The sequence below is a fragment of the Antrostomus carolinensis genome, unplaced genomic scaffold (genome assembly GCF_000700745.2).
Source record: "Antrostomus carolinensis isolate BGI_N321 unplaced genomic scaffold, ASM70074v2 scaffold693, whole genome shotgun sequence".
Taxonomy (NCBI): domain Eukaryota; kingdom Metazoa; phylum Chordata; class Aves; order Caprimulgiformes; family Caprimulgidae; genus Antrostomus; species Antrostomus carolinensis.
In genome coordinates, this window is record NW_010305623.1 from 92461 (window position 1) to 113910 (window position 21450).

Here is a 21450-nt window from a genome sequence, read left to right on the forward strand (position 1 = left end):
TCTGCCTATGTCATCTCATTGATAAGACACTTTATCAGTTGATACCCTTCAGAGGAGCAGAAATTTGTAAGGAGGGGCTGGTGGCAACAGCCGTGTACTTCTGCCTCATTGCTGCTGTGGAATAAATGAACTGTGAAGTCCGAACCACACTACAAAAACTAAGAAAACAAACACAGAGTGACTCCAAGGGAATTTTCAACTTGCATTTTAACACAGCTTGAGGGTTGTATGCACTAAAATGTCTGCTGGTGGAGTTCGCAGAGCTTAATCCTGAAACAAGTGTCTTTAGCACATACTGAATTGAAGTCAAGGGGCACTGTACAAAGATCAACAATACTAATGCTTATTTCAGATTTTACTTTGCTCTGAAGGGAAGGCTTGCAAGATGTTGTATGGTGAAGAAAATCCATTTTCTGAGATAAAATTATTATAAAATGTTGCAGAAAGAACATTCATAGATGGTACTGAAAGGCACACGGGATTTTGTGAGCTGGTCTGTTTACCTGCACCTTCTGTCATGTGGCTGTGCCAGACCTGAAACACCATAAGATAAAGGGCAGAAACTTGACAAGATGCTGACTAAGCCTTCAATCAAATGGAGAAATCAGGAAGATCAACAAAGTCCTACCTCTAGTCTCAACAAGATACATTAATTTATTAACTTGAACAAATTATTTGACCTGTCCTCCCATGAGGACAGGCTGAGTTGGAGCTGTTCAGCCTGGAGAAGAGAAGGCTCTGGGAAGACATTATAGCGGCCGTCTAGTACCTGAAGGGGCCTGCAGGAAGGCTGGGGTGGGACTTTTTACAAGGACAGGTAGTGACAGGATAAGGGGTAATGGCTTTAAACTGGAAGAGAATAGATTTAGATTAGAAATTAAGAAGAAATTCTTTACTGTGAGGGTGGTGAGACATTGCAACAGGTTGCCCAGAGAAGTTGTGGATGCCCCCTCCCTGGAAGTGTTCAAGGCCAGGCTGGATGAGGCTTTGAGCAACCTGGTCTAGTGGAAGGTGTCCCTGCTCGTGACAGGGGCAGGGGTTGGAACTAGCTGATCTTTAAGGTCCCTTCAAAGCCATATCCCCTGGTATTTTTAAAGGACAACTCCATCCCCTGTGAGAGATGCAGCCCCAGGAAGTCTGAGCAGGGAGGAACATCCGGCACATTCAGCACCACACACCTGGTTGGAGTCTGTCCTGCAGTCCCAAGAAAAATTGCCTAGGCATGGTATCTCACCTCCCCTCATGGGCGACAGTGGTCAAGAAAGACAGCCAATGAAGGACTACATAATTAGCACATGCTTCACTTGTGAAAACCCAAAAAGGAAACAATGGATAGCTGAGTCACCTTTTCACCACAGCTCTACCAGGATACAGGCATGAAAGTGTTCACTTTATGGACTCAGAATGATTTGCTGACAGCTGTAAACATCACTTTGTGTAGTCTGTCAGTTCAATTGCATAGTACAAATAGGAACTAGAAAACAATTAGAATCCCAATTGGAAACTTCATACAAGAGACTGAGAAAACTGCATAAGTGGAAACCCAGGTAAAAAAATTTTTGTGAGTCTTTTTGTTTTTTATTTCCCTCAGTGGATCAGGTGCCAAAAAGGCCCGTGTTTTCTAGGATTTCAGAGAACACTACACTTCCAATCTCAGTAGGAAAGGTCCAGAATAACATTTTCTTTAAATGGCCATTACTTCAGGCTTGACTATAATAAAGGACAGAAGATTGTTCAGTTCAGCCAACTTCACTCTAGAATTTTAGTTAAATACGACAAGCAACCACCACTCAAAAAAAGAGTCACTTTCTTACAGTCCTACCATTCTCAACTGCCTTGATCCTTCTTTGTTCTTCAACCATTCTGGTAACAGATCTGTTAAGGATAACACCTAAGGCTAACTCATTTCAATGTCCTCCTTTTGTCTGAATGAGTCCCTTTCATAATACAATGTTATTATTCACTTCATTATACTACAAACAAATCCAGAAGAGGGCAGTTAATGCTTTATTGCTTCAGTAAATCCCTACTTACTGGGATTAATTGCTTTATTCTTATATTCCATTGGGTACAATATTGTGATTTCATTAAATATCTCAAAGAATTTTAGAACAGCATATCTGTAAATTACACAGATAATAATTTGCCATAAAATTAACATATTTGTAGGAGATTCTTGGCTTGTCAATTCATTTTTTATTGATTACTCATGTAAAAACTTAATTAGCTGTTAGAAACACTTCAGCTTTTCTGCATTTGTTGGCAGAACCCACGCCCCTATTCTGGCTCCCATGCTCAGCAGTCCTCTCTTACCAGAGCAGATGCAGCTTCTCATTGATTTAATTTGTTTGTCTTCCACAAATCTCCTGAATCAACGTCAAAATTTAATAATCACTAGATCATGATTTGTGATATTGTTGGCACAATGCCTATTGTTCTCAAATTATGAATACTGAAGAATCCTTGCCTCTTAGAAAGAAACTTGAGGATTTTCTTCCTGCTGTTTAAGTTAATATACTTAGCAGATGGAGCTGTTAAATACTCCTGTTTTAATAAGATTAGACTGATTACTGAAGTTCTGAGGAAATTTTGTCTGATTATCACACTTGTTTCCTTTTAAAAATGTTTCTAAAGTTATTTGTTTATATTAACTATATGCTATTCTTAAGACAATAACCGAGTCCAAAATAACAAGGTGTGAAGATGCCTTTAAACATTTCCCTGTGCTGACAAAGAGAAAATGACTAAAAAGAATAACCAAAAGAATAGGCCAACAGCTGTGTCTGTATAAAAGCAGCATACCGGAAGATGAAGGTTCAGTGGCACTGACTCTGGGGTGACTAAGTTAATAAGGAAGACTTACACAAGTGTCTGAACAGGCAGGGAGCAGAAACAATAGTGCAAAATTTATTTGAGCAATTAATTAATTAACTAACCAACAGTGTATGAACAGTGAATTAATCTAGAGTGCTGCTCTGAATCCACCCACACTGTTTAGAAACGCCAGTTAAATCATCCTGGTTCACAAACACATTTGAAGAAACCACAGTCTGCTGGAGGATATGCCACAAGAAAAAAGCAAGCTTAATGAGTTGAGTAAGTTACTCATTATAAACTATTTGTTCAGCTACAATCAGACATCAAGTGACTGAACATATGTTGAAATGTGAGGGTAGAAACCTTACAGCCTCCAAATGCCTAAGCCCTGCACAGACAGATGAACCAGATGGAACTGCGGCACCACCACCTAGATAATCACAGACTCCAAGCACTTAGTGGGACCAGCTTTGAACAGATGTCCAGAAGCCAAAAGAAACAAATTTCTTTCCCATTAAACAGATTTATGTATTTCTTTTGTTCCTATGAAAATTGAACTATGCTAATAGAAAAAGAAAAATAAAATTATAAATAAAATAAACTACAATCTAAAATAGAAGCCTAAGCTGAGAGTTCATTCCCTGCTGCAGGCCTTGGTGACATAAATAAAGCTCAGGATGGAGCAAAGGGGCCCTAAAAGCCCCAGGATTGACTGGGGAGTGGAGCAGAAACTGTGTTGAAAGTTATCATTATGCTCAGAGGTTCCAGCCTAGAAGACAGCCAGGAAGGTTGTGCTGAGACAGGGATTTCAGAGTATCTTGGGCAAACCTTGAAGAGCTGCTATTCCAGAGAATCCCACGGATATATAAACTGTTTTATGGGCCTTGCCAGTACAGCCTCAGATACAGCTGCTTTGCCGTGTCCTAACCTCAGCACTGAAAAGTGCAGCACAGAATCTCACACATAATTCCTTCCAACTGCCACCAAATTTGCACTTAAATTGATAAAAAGACTGTCTTTTACACTCTGTCACTCCATTCACTGTTCCTCCCCTTTATTTCTTTATTCCTGTCTATTTTTTTAGTGACTGTCAATCCGGAGGAACAGCATTGTCAGCATTTACCATAGCAGCAGAAGTGAGATTGGATCCTCTCCTCTGAATATGACCTTAGAACATGAGTTGTCAGAAAACTGAAACGGATCACCTGCTGAAAGATGTTACAATTATGTCAGTGTTAGTAAATCAGCGTCAGACAAAGTGCCTATGTGCTGTACCTGCACTGTCTGTGGTGATACCATTAGAACGGCCCTACAGCAGCTGACCCATGCTAATCATTAGTCTCCAAAAGAGAGCATGCAGCAACTCTGTTTTGGCAAGAAAGTGAGTTTCATAGTACGGACAAAGACTGTTCAGTGACAGTTCAGAAGCAAAGAACAGCATATTTATAGTGTAGACAGAGCTTAAGAGGATTGATCGGTCTTTTCCTTCAATTACTGTGTACGTATTGTATACTGGAGAGATGCTGTGTATCTCAGGTAAGTATGGCACAAAGCTTGTCAGTGTCATGCTTGGAAAACTGGGAGAGCTGCATGTTGTTTGGTCCCCTGAATAGTAACACCAAAGAGCACAGAACTGGTTTGGTACACTCAATCTACCTGACTGATGTGCTTAATCTACCTTCCTCTTACTGCTTCCCTCTCATTAGCCGCATCCAACTATAAAGTTTGGTCAGGTTCTGCCTAACTCTTACATGACTACAGAGAAAGGAGCATCCATCCATTCATTACCACCATCACCACTGTCTGGCATTGCAATTCTTGTGCTAGGTGAGGAACAGTTTTGTTTGAGGCTGGAGGTAATGAATCCCAGCACAGAGAGAGGGCAGCACAGTTTTCTGCCTCTTGCTTACCACGGCTGAAAGTTTCCCACTAGCTCTGAGCCTGCAAAGCAGAGACTACCATATTATCACCCCTGTCTGTGTTGATAAAGGAACAGTTCTGGGCACATAACATCTGGATTGTCTACAAATATGACACAATTTACAGAAGTCCGTCCCTGGAAAGCTGTGGAGATGTAAAACCAAGGGTTGAGCTTAATAAAAAACCTAAATCTTGTCTGCTGAAAGGTTAGAAAAATCCCTGTATTTTCACAATGCTGAGAGTAGAGGTCTGTTACTGTTAGTGATAACACCTTTGCCATGGCAGCTTAAGACAGATGGCCATTACACTGACAGGACTGCTGAGGAGAAGGAAAAGCAGCCCTGTCTGCATGCTGACCCTGCTAGGGAAAGTTTCAGTTTTAGGTACGATGTTGACTAGGTGGCCATCATTCAGCTCTCTGTATCCTGTGCTTCGTGCAGTGAGAGGCTACACAAGTGAAATTAAAATAAAGTCAGGGCATGAGCTTGAGCAGTGTTGCTACTGTCCAGATTTTTTACATTGTTAGCACAGACTCTGCTCTGATTTTAGCGTGTGCAAGTTAGTACTCTCCCAGATAGTGGCCATGAATGGTCTGGGGAATAGCCTGGGCCGAGGACCTTTCCCAAAAGGCGTTTGGATACGGCTATCTTGTTTTCAGTGGGCAGAAGGGCTTCATCTGATGATGGTGAGATGTTCTGTGCCATGTAGCCTTGAGGCCTGACCACAGTTCTTGACTCACTTTATTTTCTTGCACAAACATAATCACTGACTCCAATGAAAAAGATTTGGGATCATTATTTTGTCAAGTACTCACTCTGATTTTCTTCTCAGTAGGGAAGATACAGCTTTTTCTTTTTTATGTCAGTTAAGTTCAAAACCCAGGTCAATGGTAAAATCCTTATTAGAAGCAATGCTTTAGCCAGACATAAGTCACACTTCACACACTGCTCTATATAAAAATGTATGAAGAAGAGGCAGCAGTGATGACAATGCTGAACCATCCTCTAGTACAGCAGAACTGGTGTGCCATTTGCCTTTGCACAAGGAACAATTAAGTAAATTAGGGTTCCTTCCACAGGATTCCTAAAACAAATGGCTGAGGAAGGCAAGATGGCAGAGGTCTGTAAAAGAAGAGGGGACTAAAGAATTTTTTACTATCTCTTCAGTATAAGAACGAGGGCACATCCAAAGAAAATGTACAGCTGAACATTCAAGACTTGAATGGGATGCAGTGAAAAGAATTACTTCTTCACAAAACATGAAGCTAAGCTGTGGAGCCCCTTGATGCAGGTTGCTACGTGTGTCAAAAGTTCACACGAGTTCTACAACTGATTGGTCAAATTCATGGAAGAAAAGCCTGTCAAGGGCTACTAAATTTGAAGATGTGACATTTGACTCGGGGACGCCTTGCTCCTCCAGTTGGTTAGAACTGGGTGAATATTCTAGGAAAAACCACAACAACTGTGCAATTTCCTGGATATCTGTTGTTAGCCACTGCTGTAGACATGATATGGTGTTAGACAGATCTTCCATCTGTATCAGTATGGCTGTATTATGTTCTGCTCTGCCTGGGGGACAAGAGGGTCTTCCTCTGCCTTTCCTAGGTAAGACTAGGAAGCAAGAGGTGGTCTCTCTCCCTTTGCTGGCCACAAGTTGCAGGAGGAGGAGGAACAAGAAACCACTCCTCCACCCACAGGAAATCTGGAGGATTTGAACAGCACTGAGTATTAGACAGCCTTTGTCTGCTCGCTATTTCCATCTCTGTTCCTGAGCTTATATTGACATTTGGATGAAGAGAGAAGACTCTTTGGTACAGGCCTCCTGTACCAAACAGCTGCTCTTTCCCAGAGGCTCATAGGTAGAACTCAGCCTGAAGTGAACTCCCAACCAAGAGAGGATTTAACCTTTGTCCAATAAGATAAAAATTTGACTGTGATTCACCCTTACTTTTCAGGAACTGTATTTCCCAACTTGTAACTCAGTCTCCAAGAGGGCTCGTTCCTGGGTCAATACAATGAGCCCAGGACAAAGCTCAGTGGTCTGTGATTAGGAAGTCACCCAAGCAGGTGGTACCCCTGGCCTTCAGGTTTGTGACCTGCTCCAAGAACATGGCCTCATTTAGAGAAGAAGCTCTGAAACTGTAAAAGCTCTGAAAATGCTACATAGTGCATTAAAACCAAAATGGCAGAGTAACTCCCATCTCTCAGCCTCTTGTTTCCTAGCAGGGATATGCCTGCCTCATGAACAATGCTAGGCACAAGGGCTTGAGTAAATCGTACAAGCACAGCTATAGATAGAGTCCTCACAGAATATTATCAGTCCTGAACTTCTTGCAAACGTGATCCCTTTTTGAACTCATTTGTCTTCACACAACACTTGAACTCCAGCCTTCCTGAACTCCAGGAAGAGCTAATTGCTTGCAGAATCTTCCCTTAGACTGTGGCAATACACGGCAATACCTGCAGCCACACATTACAGCTGGCTGTCATCTCCCAGTCTATGGGAACTGAACTTCTAAGAGTAATGAGTCAGCATAATTTGGTTTTATTATTTTTTTTCTTTTTGTAAAATGGCTGATTTATAATATACACATTAAAAAGCTTAAAAGAAAAATTTTGCTATTTTTTTCTAATCTTTCACAACCTTCTTTGAATCACAGTCACGACCACTAGTACGGGAAGCACTGAATTAAAGGCTACTTTCCTATACCTTCTATAGTCAGCAAATACTCTACCTCTCTCTACTCTACCTGATATGTAAAATAAAACTTACTTCATATTCCTTCCAAGTTCCATCCCTTATACAAGGGCTGCCCTTCAGAATTTCCTTTAGAAAGTGGAGAAAAAATCCTCTTTGGTACAAGAAGGATTACTTACCTCATTGCCTAGTGTGTTTGTCCTGGACTTGCACTTCCCCACACTGTCTCCTCTCTTTTTTTTTCCTTTTTCCCATAGGAAGGCGTTCTATTTTTGTGCTAATACTGTGCCATGGTTCTGCTATTTTTACAGCTCTGTTTTGGTGCTTCAAGTCTTTGTGAATTAAAGAAGATGTGGCTGACTGTAAGGTTTTTTGTCTTCTTTCATTTTCTGACAGATTCTCACCAGTACTGTGGACTGCTTATCCAGATATTCAACTGAGGGATGGAGGGAAAATCTAGTGACAGTAAATGCAGGGGGGGAGCTTTGCTAAAATAAGTAATTCCTGTAATAAAACTAAACCATTTAACACATAGTGAGCTGGTATCACAATGTGAAATTCTGCAAGTAGGATGGATGCATAGTGGAGCCTCCAAGAAAGAAGCAGGACTCCAAGAAATCTCACAACTGAACTGACTACAGCAGTTCCTTAGTACACATTTAGAAAGATTGAGACCTACCACTCAAACTTTTCACAAATTAGCTTAAAAGATGCTCCACATAAAATATGCTAATACGTCAGTTAGACTTCTACTCTTCTTTCTTCCCCGTATGCCTCAAAGAAGACCTGAAAGAATCTCTCCCTTCCCTCTCTCTATCTTTTCAATCTTAGAAATGTCAGGAATGCAATATCCTGTTTTCTTTGGTTTTGCTGGGGGGGGCTTGTGGGTGCTTTAGGAAATGTTTAAATGCTGAAACTTTATTAAAGAGCTCTACTGCCCAAAAGAACTTCATTAGTCATGGACAATGAAAGACTATTAATAGCAACATCAACAATATGCAAACAAAAAGTCAGAAGAGCGTTTAAAAGCCTTTTATTTTCTCAAATGCTAAAGATCCTCTCCCTTCAGTCTTGTGATAGCCTCACTTCATTACTCTGCAGTCAGCTTTTCTGTTTGTAAAACTGTAATTTCTATTGTAAACGCCTCTTTCCAAAAACTCTCTTCTGCTTTTGAAAAAAGACACCTCTTTCAAGGTTTTTGCAATCCATCACAAAAAGGTAAAAGAGATCCCATTTTTATCCCTTTGAAAATCACAATTTTCAGTTTTGAAACAATACAACTTTTAAGAACACTAGCCTTGAAATAACCCAGGCTAACTAAAGGATTTCATAGTAAGTTAGGGAAGTAAAGACTATTATTGTGGATTACCCTTTCACAGTAACAAAACATGATGTTTTACTGCACACCCTTGCTAAGGCTTCTGAATTGTGATTAAAAGAAATAGAACAGATCTGGTTCTAGAGGAGAGAGTAAATACAAGCACACTTGAAATAGCTCCAACATTCAGACTACTTACAATGCTATGAACATGCCTTTTAAAAAAATACCTCCCCCATGAAACTCAACCAAAGTTACAAACTTGATAAATTTGAATGCATGTCAAGTAAACTAATAAGGAAGAAATAAAGCTAACCTAAAAAGGAAGAGTCCATACAGCAGAATGAAAACATAAAAGGGATGGAAAGGCCCAAATGAAATACCTGCCTTTAAGCAATGTCTTTGCATTCTCTCTGCTTTTTTGTAATGTAATCAAAGCCATTAAGAACCTATATATAGCTCAGTGTCTCTTTGGACAGCAAAAAACAACTCAGCAACACAACTAAGTCAATCCCTTCTTCTACAACACAGTATGTTTTTAATTAAGAAAGAATGCTAGGATGAAGGAGACCTTACAAGTTCAATAAGCTGAGAGCTATGGAAGTGGGGGGAAAGGGTTAAGCTTTTTATCATAAACTTCACATGTTTTATGTTAATGTAACTATTTAAGCCCTTTCTTGCCTTTCTGATCATGTCTTTTGACAGGAAAGGGAGTATTTGTTTTGTCTGATTTTAACTCTGAAGGAACTAAGTTAGAACTATCCAAAAATGTCTATTCTTTATTCTGACCTCTGCCTTCCAAAAGGAGCAGTTTAGGCATAATGCATTTTGCAGAGAACGGAAGTATGAAATTCCCTTTCTAATAGAAAAATCTTACCTGGGTAATCATTCTTGTCTACATCTGAGTCTCCTCTTAGAGTGAAGCCAAATCCCGAAGGCATGGACTGTGAGGCCCATGCTCCATTGAGAACCTGGGAAGGGTTAGTATTTAACCCATTACTATATCCATTGTAAATGAGCACTTTCCCTCTTCTGTCTTCTCCTGCAAATGGTGCACCAATAGCAATGTCTGTAGTGCAATAAAATAATAAAAGGAATGGACACAATTAAAATAAAGAAAAAATTAAGTCCCTGCAGGAAAACAGACGTAAATGGCTTCTGCTACATACATGCAAGAACTTCAATGTTCTGTACTTCTGTATAGACTCTAGTTTTAAGATAAATATACAAAAATGTTTGTAGTGTCTTTTCTGGGTCAAACTTTCATGAAAAAAGCTTATAAAATCATCCTATGAAGGGGTTATTGCATTATACTAAATAGCCAGTCCACACTGGATTCCTCTACCATGTTTCCAGGGCATTTAATAACCTTTAATAAACCAAGATCTAATGAATGCCTGCTTCTACTTCCATATTTTTAAACAGACACAAATTTTTCCTGATTTCCTCTATCACCAATTAATAAGGAACCACTGTTAGATAAAATTAATTTTCTTTTTCCAGATAAAATACTCAACATGGACAAAAATCGCATCCCCCTCAAACATCCAGTGCTTTAGTATGCAAAAGAGAACAATGGAATATAATGTTTTCATCTATACCAAGCCAACATCTTATTGAGAAATGGGAATAGTACTAAGTCAGGAATTTAACAGAAGGCCTTGGGCATTATGCAGTTAAGTGCAATCCTTAAAAAGTTATGTGCCATATCCAAGAAGTGTAACTCACAATGTTCTTAGTTCCTACGCAGGGGATGTAGACAGAATTGTGTGTCTCACTGAGATTCAACAGTGGCACTAGTTTAGCTCGCCAAAAGCAAACACTAGAGGAGGATACACACCTACAGTTCTCATTTTTAGGTTCTGATCTAGCAGCTGGTGCTAGACTCCATTATTAAACTTGAACTTTAGCATATGGAAGTTGTACCTTCACTCTAAAGGCAGGAGTGCACCAAAGCTCTGTGACTGGCATCTTCAGCTATGAAGCAGAAGACTTTGGCTCTAGATCCTTCTTAGCCTTCTCTCTACAGTGAGAGAGAAAAGCAGGAAAAATGCAGGAATGTCTTCTCCCTGCCTTACCAGAATGCTGGAGAGCAGGGATACAAACCTTCCCTGCCCAGATAAACTCAGGGTATCTACTACTGCTCACAGGTAGAAAACAGGAAGCCTCTACCATGGGGTCCAGCTGGGCTGAACTCTATGGTGGGATTCCAGGACAACCCAGTGAGGGCATTCTCAGCAGCCACAATCCAGTGGCTTCTACACACAGGATGGTATTTTGGATTTTGTGTGCCCTGAACCCCAATACAATTCTATGGATCCTGACATGCTTATCCCTTGCACAGGAGCCACACATTGGTGACACTGCCCTAGAGTCTAGTGGCTAAAGGACCATGAAAACCAGCCCTCAAGTTAAGAAGGAGCTAAATCCACTAATTTTTCCTTAGTGGGACAACAACCTTTAAGGCTACTGTTCAAAATACCTTCTTCAGGAAAAACTCCTTGCAGTTTTGATGCAAAGATGCCTGCTTTGCAGATCCCTATCATCCTGGAAATAAGAAGTAATGAAATGCGTGCAGGGAAAACCAGGGTTTTACTGACCATGTCTATGTGCTCAAGGCATCCAGACTATCTCAGATAATTAAGCAAGTTAGTTTACTTGGGACTGTTTTCCTGAATTTAGGCTCCCAGTTAACTTACAGAAACATTTTGTTGTATGTGTGTGCTACAGGCATTTGAAAAAGGTCCTATTATGTACCTGTTTCCTTCAGTGCCTAACTACCCATGGAAGTCTGATCCAAAACAGTACATCTGTATTTGTCCAATTCTTTCATTGTGAGCAAAATCCTCCATTTACTGAGCCTCATTCAATTCTCAAACTCATCCAAGCATTTGAGGAGAGAAGGAGAACTCTGCTTTTAAACAAAAGCAGTATTTTAACTAAGTATTTAAATGTAATTATAGTCATAAAACAACATAAAAACAATTTTTATTCAAATGAACATGCCAATAAGTAGTAAAAAATCGCACTGTAGTCAATATGACTGTCCTCCTATAGGTAAGCTTTTAATGGTTTGGCCCTCAATATCAGTTTCATTAGGATGAATTCTCCTGTAAATTCTCTTGACTTTCAAAGGCAGTTTCATGTTAAAAAGCCTTTTTCAGGCACTGCACAGACACTTCATGTCAACTGCTTAGCCATTTTTAATTTCAATATTACACAGAGATATATATTACTACATTACACGTAAATTACCGTTATATCCATCTTGATTGAGATCTCCAAGGTGCGTGATTGCACTGCCAAATCTACCAAACACTTCAGTGCCTGTCAGAATTTGCGCATCTCGGAAGAGGAAAGCACTTTCTTGCAGGTACAGATAAACTTGCCCAACTTCTTTAGGCTTGCTCTCAAATTCTCGTTCCATAAAGAGAGGAGCGCCAACTAAGATATCATCTAAACTGGAAAAGTCAAACAAAAACCAGTGTCACTGAGAGACTGAGTGCAATCAACACAGTTCATGCACTTGTTAAACAGGAAGCTGATAATTATCATAGAGTCATAGACTAGCTGAGGTAAGAAGGCACTTCTGGAATTCTTCTGGTCCAAACACTTGGTCAAAACATGGTCATCTAGGGAAGGCTGCCCAGGACTGTGCTCCAGTTTTGAATATCTCCATGGATGGAGACTCCACAACCTCTCTGGGCAACTGCTTCCACTGTTTGATCATCCTCACAGCAAAAACATTTCTTCCTAGATTTAAATGGAATTTCTACACTTCAATTTATGCCGAAAATAGATACTGAAAAGCTATACTTCGCAGTTTATGATCTAGAAGTTAGGAATTTAACTCAGAGGGATCCATGTTACCAGAACAAATTCTGTAGATCTATCCTGCTAAGAGTGCTAGTGAGAGATAAATTTTAGTATAAAACCTAGCTTTTAAAAATTATACATCAATAAGCGAACAACAGGAAAAAACCCACAACTTTACAGCATATTTTTGAAGTAATATACATGTAACACGGGTAGAACATCAATTAATAGAGAATGCCTCAACACAAATTCAAATGGAAGCTGGGAGACAAACTCAAAGCTTTATTTCTGAAAACACTTCTGTTGAGTATTAGATACACGAGTAGCTGCAGTGCTCACATAATTGCTGTATTAAAGAGAGAAAGGACATAATAAAATCACAAAAATCTGAGGTTTAGAGGGAAAAGTCCTTCTATGCATTTTGCTACTCCAAGAAGAATCAGTAAAAGAGGACAGACTAATCAAAGGATATTTTGCATGTTCTAAGTGGGGGAGTTTTGAAAGATGTTACAAACATTTATTTAGCATTGAAAAAGACTCTTTACTGAACAGTAAAAATAAAAAAAAAAGACTGATAGACACATAACAAGCTGAAATATTCTTAACAGATTATTCTGAGATATGAAATGATAATATCAGATTAATTGCTGAAGGTTGTTCAAGCCCATACAGACTAATAGGATATTTCCCATTATAGTCAGTGGACCCTGGTCATCCATATTAAGGAACTTTGCCGCTGCAAATAACTAGTACTACTCGATCCCAGAATTTTTAATTTGGAAAACACACTCTCGTTCTAACATGAAACTTTGTTCAAACTTCGTAAAACTGGTGGAAAACCTTCTACTCTCCATTCTTCATATTCCCAACAGTGACGTTTTCACAAAGGCTTTATCTGTTAGTAAATCAATTAGCAAAATTGTACCTCATTGTTTTTCCTAATCCTGATAGGAAAAAACCCATATGATTTAGGAGTAGCTCAGCTAGTACTTCACCCTAGATATATACTATGGTTCTAAGATATATAGCACAGAATTTAGTACAGAGTATCTCATCTAGAAACCTTTTAATCACATTGTAGAATTTACACATTCTATAAATTTTGACAAAGTACTTCTAGAAATGTTATTTTTCTATTAAGTTTTACAGTATGTTTCCATAAAGGAAACTGTAATTAAAAATATCAGGTCACTTCAGTACAGTTGTTCTATTCTTTATACATCAGATTTTACCCCATGGCATGAATAACTAAAAAAGAAAGGAAGCAGATGCTGACTTAACATCAAAGGTGGGATTTTCCTTTCACAATAAACATCAAAAGTCCTCTTCCACTAATGGAAGATGTTCGCGGTTGGGACAGAATGTCAGTTGAAGCAGTTGCCATGAAACAATAGCAATAACAAAAACAGATCATGAATGCTCCTTTTTTTATAAGTTATTTTACAAATGCCATGTACTAAAAGCATTACAGAGTAGCACTATCATCCATTATTATTTTATTACATCACAATCCAGATATTCTCAGTAATACTGGGAACAGGAACCCCATGTTGTTATGTGCTGTATAAACCATTAAGTAAAAGATGAGCTTGGCTCCAGTGAATATTTTAAAAATGAAGGATTGTAAAACGAAGGGAAGATTTTTTTAGAGGTGGTAGGGAACCAAAAGATTCAGAGTCAGGAAGCTCCTGGTACGTTGATGCAAAATAAGTAGATACCTAGATACCTTTAAAACTCTGGTCCATAGAGCAATATCCAGAGTGCCTAAAAGGGGGAAAAGAGAGAGGCAGACTATCTATCATCCACGATGGCCTAAAATTCTCTAAGCAGAAGCCTAATGGAGAATACAATATTCACCAGGTGAGACAGAAAGCAAGCAGACAGAGGAGCTGGAGTCTGTTGTGCAGCGATTACAGCATCTCAGCTGGAAGTGCACAGTGCTGGGTTATTTTTCTCACAAAATTTCTACTTTGTTAAAATAAATGACAATGATTGTATCAAATGCATGAATAGTCCAGGGAGCAGGGACCAGAACCCAGTAGCTAAGAAGGTTCATCTTCTGATACGCTGAGGGCAAGGTAGGAGGAAGGCAGTCATCTAAACTACACTGACCTATCTCTAAACTGGTTACAGGCAGATAATCTACCTGGAACACCCACAGCACTTAGTTTGCATTGCCTCCAAGTCTTGGCCAGTCCCACACACAACAAAGCCTTCTTTTCCTCACCCTCTTGATTTTCCCCCTTCTCAGTGTGGAACTCTGTCAGTCAAGGCAAGCTGCTTCAGCAAGTCCTCTGCAAGAAGGAATTCTCCCTCAAGTGAGAGAGAATTTATAGGGTTTTGGGTTCACTGGCACTTTTCTGAGGGGGCTTTTTTGGTTTGGGTTTTTGTGCTTTGTTTCATTCTCCCCCACACACTGTCACAGCAGTGTGATAGCCAGAAAGGAAGGATTCTTCAGCTACCCTGCTCTCTCTGATCCTCCTTTACTTATTCCTTTACCCCCCATGTGGGTAATAAGCAAGCAATTCCTGCTTACCAGGCTTTATAGTCAGTTTTACCTTCCAGCTCCTACAGTTTAAGTATTTAGACACCAAGCAGTCAAGAGGGGTCACTTGTTTGGTTATAAGTACCTATGTGATTAGAATTACGTATTTTTGTATTTTTGTTGGTGAGGGAGGATATTTCAATTGGCTTTTAAATTGTAAGACTTTATATTTACAAAATTGGAGTTCTGAGCCAAATTCAGGTTGATGTGATCCCTTTTAAAGGCCATAACAGCAAAATAAAAGCAAAAGCCCGTGGACAGTAATATTAAACCATAAAGTGCAGTTCAGTTTGAAGTGGTATTTTGAACTAGCTCATTAGATTTACTTAATTAATGCACTGAGATGTTGCAGTTAACATAAGTTATGTATTTATTTTTATTCCAGCACAGAAAGGTAACCAGTCAGCATTGCTTCCCTTTTGATTAAAAAAATCTTTAAAAACCACAAGCTGACCACCTGCTGAGACTGTATGCAGTTTCGCTGTACTCTGATGAGTAATAAAAAGCCAGAGTATGGGAAGTGTCAAAAGGTCAAAGAATAACTATGGGAAGCTTTGATACAGGCCAAATAAAAGACCAGTAAACAGTTTATTTCACTATTTTTATCGGACTGTTTCAGTTTAAATTGGAAATGTTCTCTTTTTTCCTCTTTACTAGGAATGTAGTCTTTAAGTTGATGGTAAAGCTTGATTTGTTAAGATTCATTGTGGATTTCTCATTATTACCAGTGGGTAACTAAAAGGCAGTTCAAATAATATCCTCAATTTCCCTGTTCTGCCTACAATCCTGACATGGTGCAGATAACACTGCAGGAGTCACCCTGGAGCACCCGCAGAACTGCTGGAGCTTTTTTCCTAGGATAAGCCAAATCTTTGAGACACGTCTTCAGTCATATTACAGTAAAGCATCATTCTTATTAATCTTTTGAGCACATAACTTAATCAGGTTTCTCATACTGATAAGACCATCACTACCTCCTTTTGTCCTTAGCTGTGCAAAAAAACCCAAGTGAATGTGAAGTGGTCATTTCCCTTTTCCCTTTTTTTCCCTCTCTGTTTTACTCTCCTGTTCAGATAAATATTTCTATCAATTATCTGTGCAAACCAGCAAAGACAGACTACACATCTAATCAGATATGTTTATCAAGTAGAGCCTTTGTGTTTTGTTTTCTGTGGGATGTTTGAATCTCAGAGAGAGTAATTAGATTTCTTTTAAGATACAGACTGGGAGACCACACAGGCTTCAACAGCAGTTTGATTATATTATTGATATAAACTGTAGTCTTAGAGGTACACAGAAAATATAAGACCTGCCAAGTAACCCTATGGTTCACCGGAAATAACCTGCACAGGAAATTGTTTGGTTCAGTGAGAAGTTAAATAGCAAGTTCCCTGAGAGTCTATTGTGACTGAGTGTCTATTGTAACTTAGATCAATGTTTCTCCACCCTTTTACATTAATATTGCATTATGGTAAGAGTAAATTAATCCTGACTCTATATATCATAAAAATAAGAATTTTCAAAAGCCATGGTACTAGGACAAAATTTGACCTCAGAAACTTGAAAATATTTGAGTACTATGAAGCTTCCACAGAAACAGTTGAAGCTGTTTCTTTGTTTTGGAACTGCAATAACATTTATAATCTTGTTACTTTTCTCTTGTCTTGTATCCCTCATTCTTTAAAGGGTCACTGACAGGAAGCAATGATTTAGCCCAGAAAAATTATTTAATGCACTATGTTTAAGCACCTACTAAGAAATAATCACAAGAAAAAAATATGAAGTAAACACATCTGAGAGATTTTGCAATAGGCAAGAGTATACCACAGCTCTAAATGTAATCCTGGCTCACCTTTGTGCAGACTTCCAAGGCTCTGAGCTTCGGGCATCTTTATCTCCTTGCTAGAAAGCTAGTATCAATATTCACTTACTAAAGTCCTGATCTTCTAAACCATTTAATCAGACTTTACATGAGTTCAAAGCTAGCAAGCATTTTGCTCAACAGGGCCTGAAATCCCCGAGTGTCTTAGGCGTAACCCTGGGAGCGGAGCAGCATCCTCCCTCAGACAAGCACAATGCCTGTCATAACAACTACAGGCCATAGACAATATTTGGTCCTGTGGATGATGAAAATGGATGCCCAACTAGCAGGTGCTGGAATGAGGAGGTAATGATATCGGAAAGCTTTAAAAATTGAGGAGTGAAGCTATGGATGGTCCACATGTGAGAAGTCTTACCTGCTTTTGAGAATGGGAGAAAAAACTTTTCACTGTCACCTATCTCTTGCCAGCAGTAGCTAGCACTGTTAATTCACTGTTCTTCTACCTCTATCTGTTTCTTAAGACTTTGGGCATTCCCACTCTGCCACACTGCTTTGAATACATATTTAGGAAGATAAACTCATCAAGACTAGGCCTGCAAATATTTGTGCCACTGTGATTGCACAAAGATAAGCCATGTGAGCAGTTATAATTAGAAAAGCAGAGAAGCCAAGAGAAGCATTTTGAGGTATAAAGCACCTGAAAACCTGTGTTTATTTAAATACCAGGCATTGCTTCTACAAATGTTCAGTGGAGCTGAATATATTTGGTAACCTACCCATCATTGTTAACATCAGATACTGCAACAGTGTACCCAAAATAAGACGCCATCTGGAAATAAAAAACAACAGGTAGGCTTTCATATCAGATATACATTTTTAAAAAGTTTTTACTGATAATCCTCTTTGTTTCTATGGTTATTAATTCTAAAAAATATTTTATATATTCTTAAAACTATGTTAATGAAACTATATCCTCTAGAGATGTAATATTTCACTATGTAGTTGCTTGACATTACCTGTTCACCAGTGAAGTTCTGGATAAAGGTCAAGTCTGAAGAATTAATAATTGAGACCTGGTAACAGAAAAACATAGACATATTTTCAAGCATACATGGAGGTACTACAGTGTACCATCAGTGCAAGCCAGTTTGACACACTGAAGGACAGCCCAAGTGGCCAAGACAAAACAACAATTCTTTTCTGTCTCTCCACAGTTTTCCTATACAATCTTGAACCAATCACTAAGATTTTTGAGTCTCAGGTTCCCCATGAATAAAATGTGGGAAAAGACTACTTTCCTTCTTTACCGGACACTGAACAGCAGCAAATCACAGACTGACTGCTAATTAGTGACTACATTATCAGGCATGAGAACATGAACTTAAAACATAAAGAAATACATACATGCATACATACATATATATACACACACATATACACTCCTTTCTTCTGAAAAATGGCGTAAGTTCACTTCTGAGTAAGTCCCAGAGACACAAGGAGTTTTGGGACCACAAAGCTAAGAACATGCCTGTGGCTGGGATCTCTATTTCTCACTCAGGTTTGTTCTGAAACTTTTATTTCCTATGAGGTAAAAGCTGTACCCACACAGAAATATTGTCTGCTCCCTTCACTTCTAACTGCACATCATGACTCTGCATCTGGTATTCAGGGTATATACTTACAACATATGTGTAAGCTTAGGTCTGATAACGCTCAGTGGGTATAGGGAGGGATACCAGTCATAATCAAAGCACGCTTGGCTATTGAAAACAGACTTCAGAAGAGGCCAAGCACTTAATATTCAAACTCTAAAACTGTAAGGCATTTCAACTCAGTCAGGTAAGCCTGAGGGTGAAAGTCAGTGGCAGTTTTCTCTCTAATTAGAAAGTGTAGGATCAAAGAGACAGAAAATATAATGTAGCCTTTAACCTTACAAATAGCCTAACTGCCTTCTCACTATAAAAAGGATAAAACGTGGGTCCAGTACATACATAGCCAAAGTTCTGTGCTCCCCTTGGGACTCCAGCAACCAACTCTGAAAAGATAAATGTTCAACAGTGAGCTGTTACACTGAGTGCTGCACGCAATAAACATTCCATGCCACTTAAATCTTTCTTGATACATAACCATTAGGATTTTTACTTATCTGTATCAGAAACATCTGCAAATCGCTTAAAGACATAAATTCATAAGATTTTAACATTCACTCAGTGCATCTAGTTTCATTAAATATTACATCTTATCTGTTGAATACACTCATCCAGAGACCTCTTTCTGCCTAGCATTACTTAGCATAGCACAGTATAATAAAGCTCTTAGTACAATTCAGTTTGTTACCTGACAGGTGTGGACTGACGGGACCAGAATTAGTTCTGGTGTCCCACACTAGAGTACAGAAGCTAAATACAACTGTCCTTACAAATACTCTTTTCTTTCTGGCTGCACAACAGTTTGTCTCCTTTGTTATTTGGCTTGATGCCATGAAAGTGTTTGACAAGTTCTGCACACGTTATTAAAAAGCATTAAATGGAAATTTTGTGAGTGGCATTGGAGGGATTCATTGAACAAGAACATGAAACATTGGACCTATCTGCCTTCTAGGGTGTAATTCTGCTCAACGGTGAAATCTTAGAAAGATTATTGAGTCCAACTGTAAACCCAACACTGCCAAGTCCACCACTAAACCATGTCCCTAAGCACCACATCTACATGTCTTTTAAATATCTCCAGGGACAGTGACTCAACCGCTTCCCTGGGCAGCCTGTTCCAATGCTTGACAACCCTTCTGGCAAGAAATTTTTCCTAATATCCAATCTAAACCTCTCCTGATGCAACGTGAGGCTGTTTCCTCTTGTTCTATTGCTTGTTACTTGGGAGAAGAGACCAACATCCAGGTCTCTGCTCAGCCTCCTTTTCTCCAGACTAAACAACCCCAGTTCCCTCAGCTGCTCCTCATTAAGACTTGTGCTCTAAACCCTTTACCACCTTCACTGCCCTTCTTTGGACACACTCCAGCACCTCAATGTCTTTCCTGTAGTGAAGGGCCCAAAACTGAACACAGGACTTGAGGTGCGGCCTCACCAGTGCTGAGTACAGGGGGAATGATCACTGCTACAGTCCTGCTGGCCACACTATTTCTGATACAGGCCAGGATGCCATTGGCTTTCTTGGCTGTCTGGGCACACTGCTGGCTCATGTTCAGCCGGCTGTCAACCAACAGCCCCAGGTTTTTTCCCGCCAGGCAGCTTTCCAGATGCTCTTCCCTAAGCGTATAACGTCGCATGGGTTTGTTGTGACTCAAGTGTAGGACCCTTGGCCCATCAATCCAGCCTGTCCAGATCTCTCTGTAGAGCCTTTTTGCCTTCAATCAGATCAATACTCCTGCCCAACTTGGTGTCATCTGCAAACTTACTAAGGGTGCACTCAATCCCCTCAAACAGTACTGGCCCCAAAACTGAGCCTGGGGAACACCACTTATGACCAGCTGCCAACTGGGTTTAACTCTGTTCACTGCAAGTCTTTGGGCCTGGACATTCAGCCAGTTTTCCATCCAGTGAAGAGTACACCCATCCAAGCCATGAGCAGCCGCTGGTTTCTGCAGGAGAATGCTGTGGGAAACAGCATCGAAGGCTTTACTAAAGTTCAGGTAAGCAACATCTACAGCCTTTCCCTCATCCACTAAGCAAGTAACCTTGTCATAGAAGCAGATCAGGTTACTCAAGCAGGACCCATAAACCCATGCTGACTAGGCCTGATTGCCTGGCTGTCCTGCACATGCTGTGGGCTGGTGTGATGGCACTCAGGATGATCTGCTCCATAACCTTTCCTGGAACCAAAGTCAGACTGACAGGCCTGTAGTTTCCTGGATCCTCCTTCTGGGCCTTCTTGCAGATGGGTGTTGGATTAGCTAACCTCCAATCCACTGGGACCACCCTGATTAGCCAGGACTGCTGATAAATGATGGAAAGTGGCTTGATGAGCACTTCCACCAGCTCCCTCAATACCCTTGGGTGGATCCCACCCGACAAGTTTTTAACCATTCCCCTTTGGATTATGGAGGCTTCTTGCTGCTCCCCATCCCTGTCACCAGCTCAGGGGAATTGGTACCTGGAGAACTGGTCTTACTAATAAAGACTGAGGCAAAGAAGGCACTAAGTACCTCAGCCTTTTCCTCATCCTTTGTCACTGTGTTTCCCCCTTCATCCAATAAAGGATGGAGATTCTCCTTCGCCCTCCTTTTGCTGCTAATGTATTTATAGAAACATTTTTTGTTGTCTTTTATGGCAGTAGCCAGTTTAAGCTCTAGTTGGGCTTTGTCCCTTCTGATTTTCTCCCTACATACACTAATAGTAGCCTTCTAGTCCTCCTGAGTCACCTGCCCCTTCATTCAAAGGCCATAAATTCTCCCTTTTTTCCTGAGTTGCAGCCAAAGTTCCAGCCAAAGCTCTCTGCTCAGCCAGCCCAGTCTTCTTCCCTGCTGGCTCATCTTTTGGCACATGGGGACTACCTGCTCCT

At 39.9% G+C, this 21450-nt stretch overlaps 1 protein-coding gene across 1 annotated transcript in view; it reads right to left on the minus strand.

Annotated features, from left to right (window-relative positions):
* ITGA8 (integrin subunit alpha 8) overlaps nt 1-18964 on the minus strand; it is a 92641-nt gene extending 73677 nt beyond the window's left edge. Inside the window, exons 1-5 of the mRNA XM_010164829.2 lie at nt 18927-18964; nt 17952-18008; nt 17712-17764; nt 12008-12213; nt 9630-9821 (exon numbers count right to left, since the gene is read on the minus strand). Of these exons, the coding sequence (XP_010163131.2) occupies nt 9630-9821; nt 12008-12213; nt 17712-17764 (451 nt within the window). The 5' untranslated portion in view covers nt 17952-18008; nt 18927-18964. The remainder of the gene's footprint in view (nt 1-9629; nt 9822-12007; nt 12214-17711; nt 17765-17951; nt 18009-18926) is intronic.
* Between the last annotated feature and the right edge of the window lie 2486 nt (nt 18965-21450).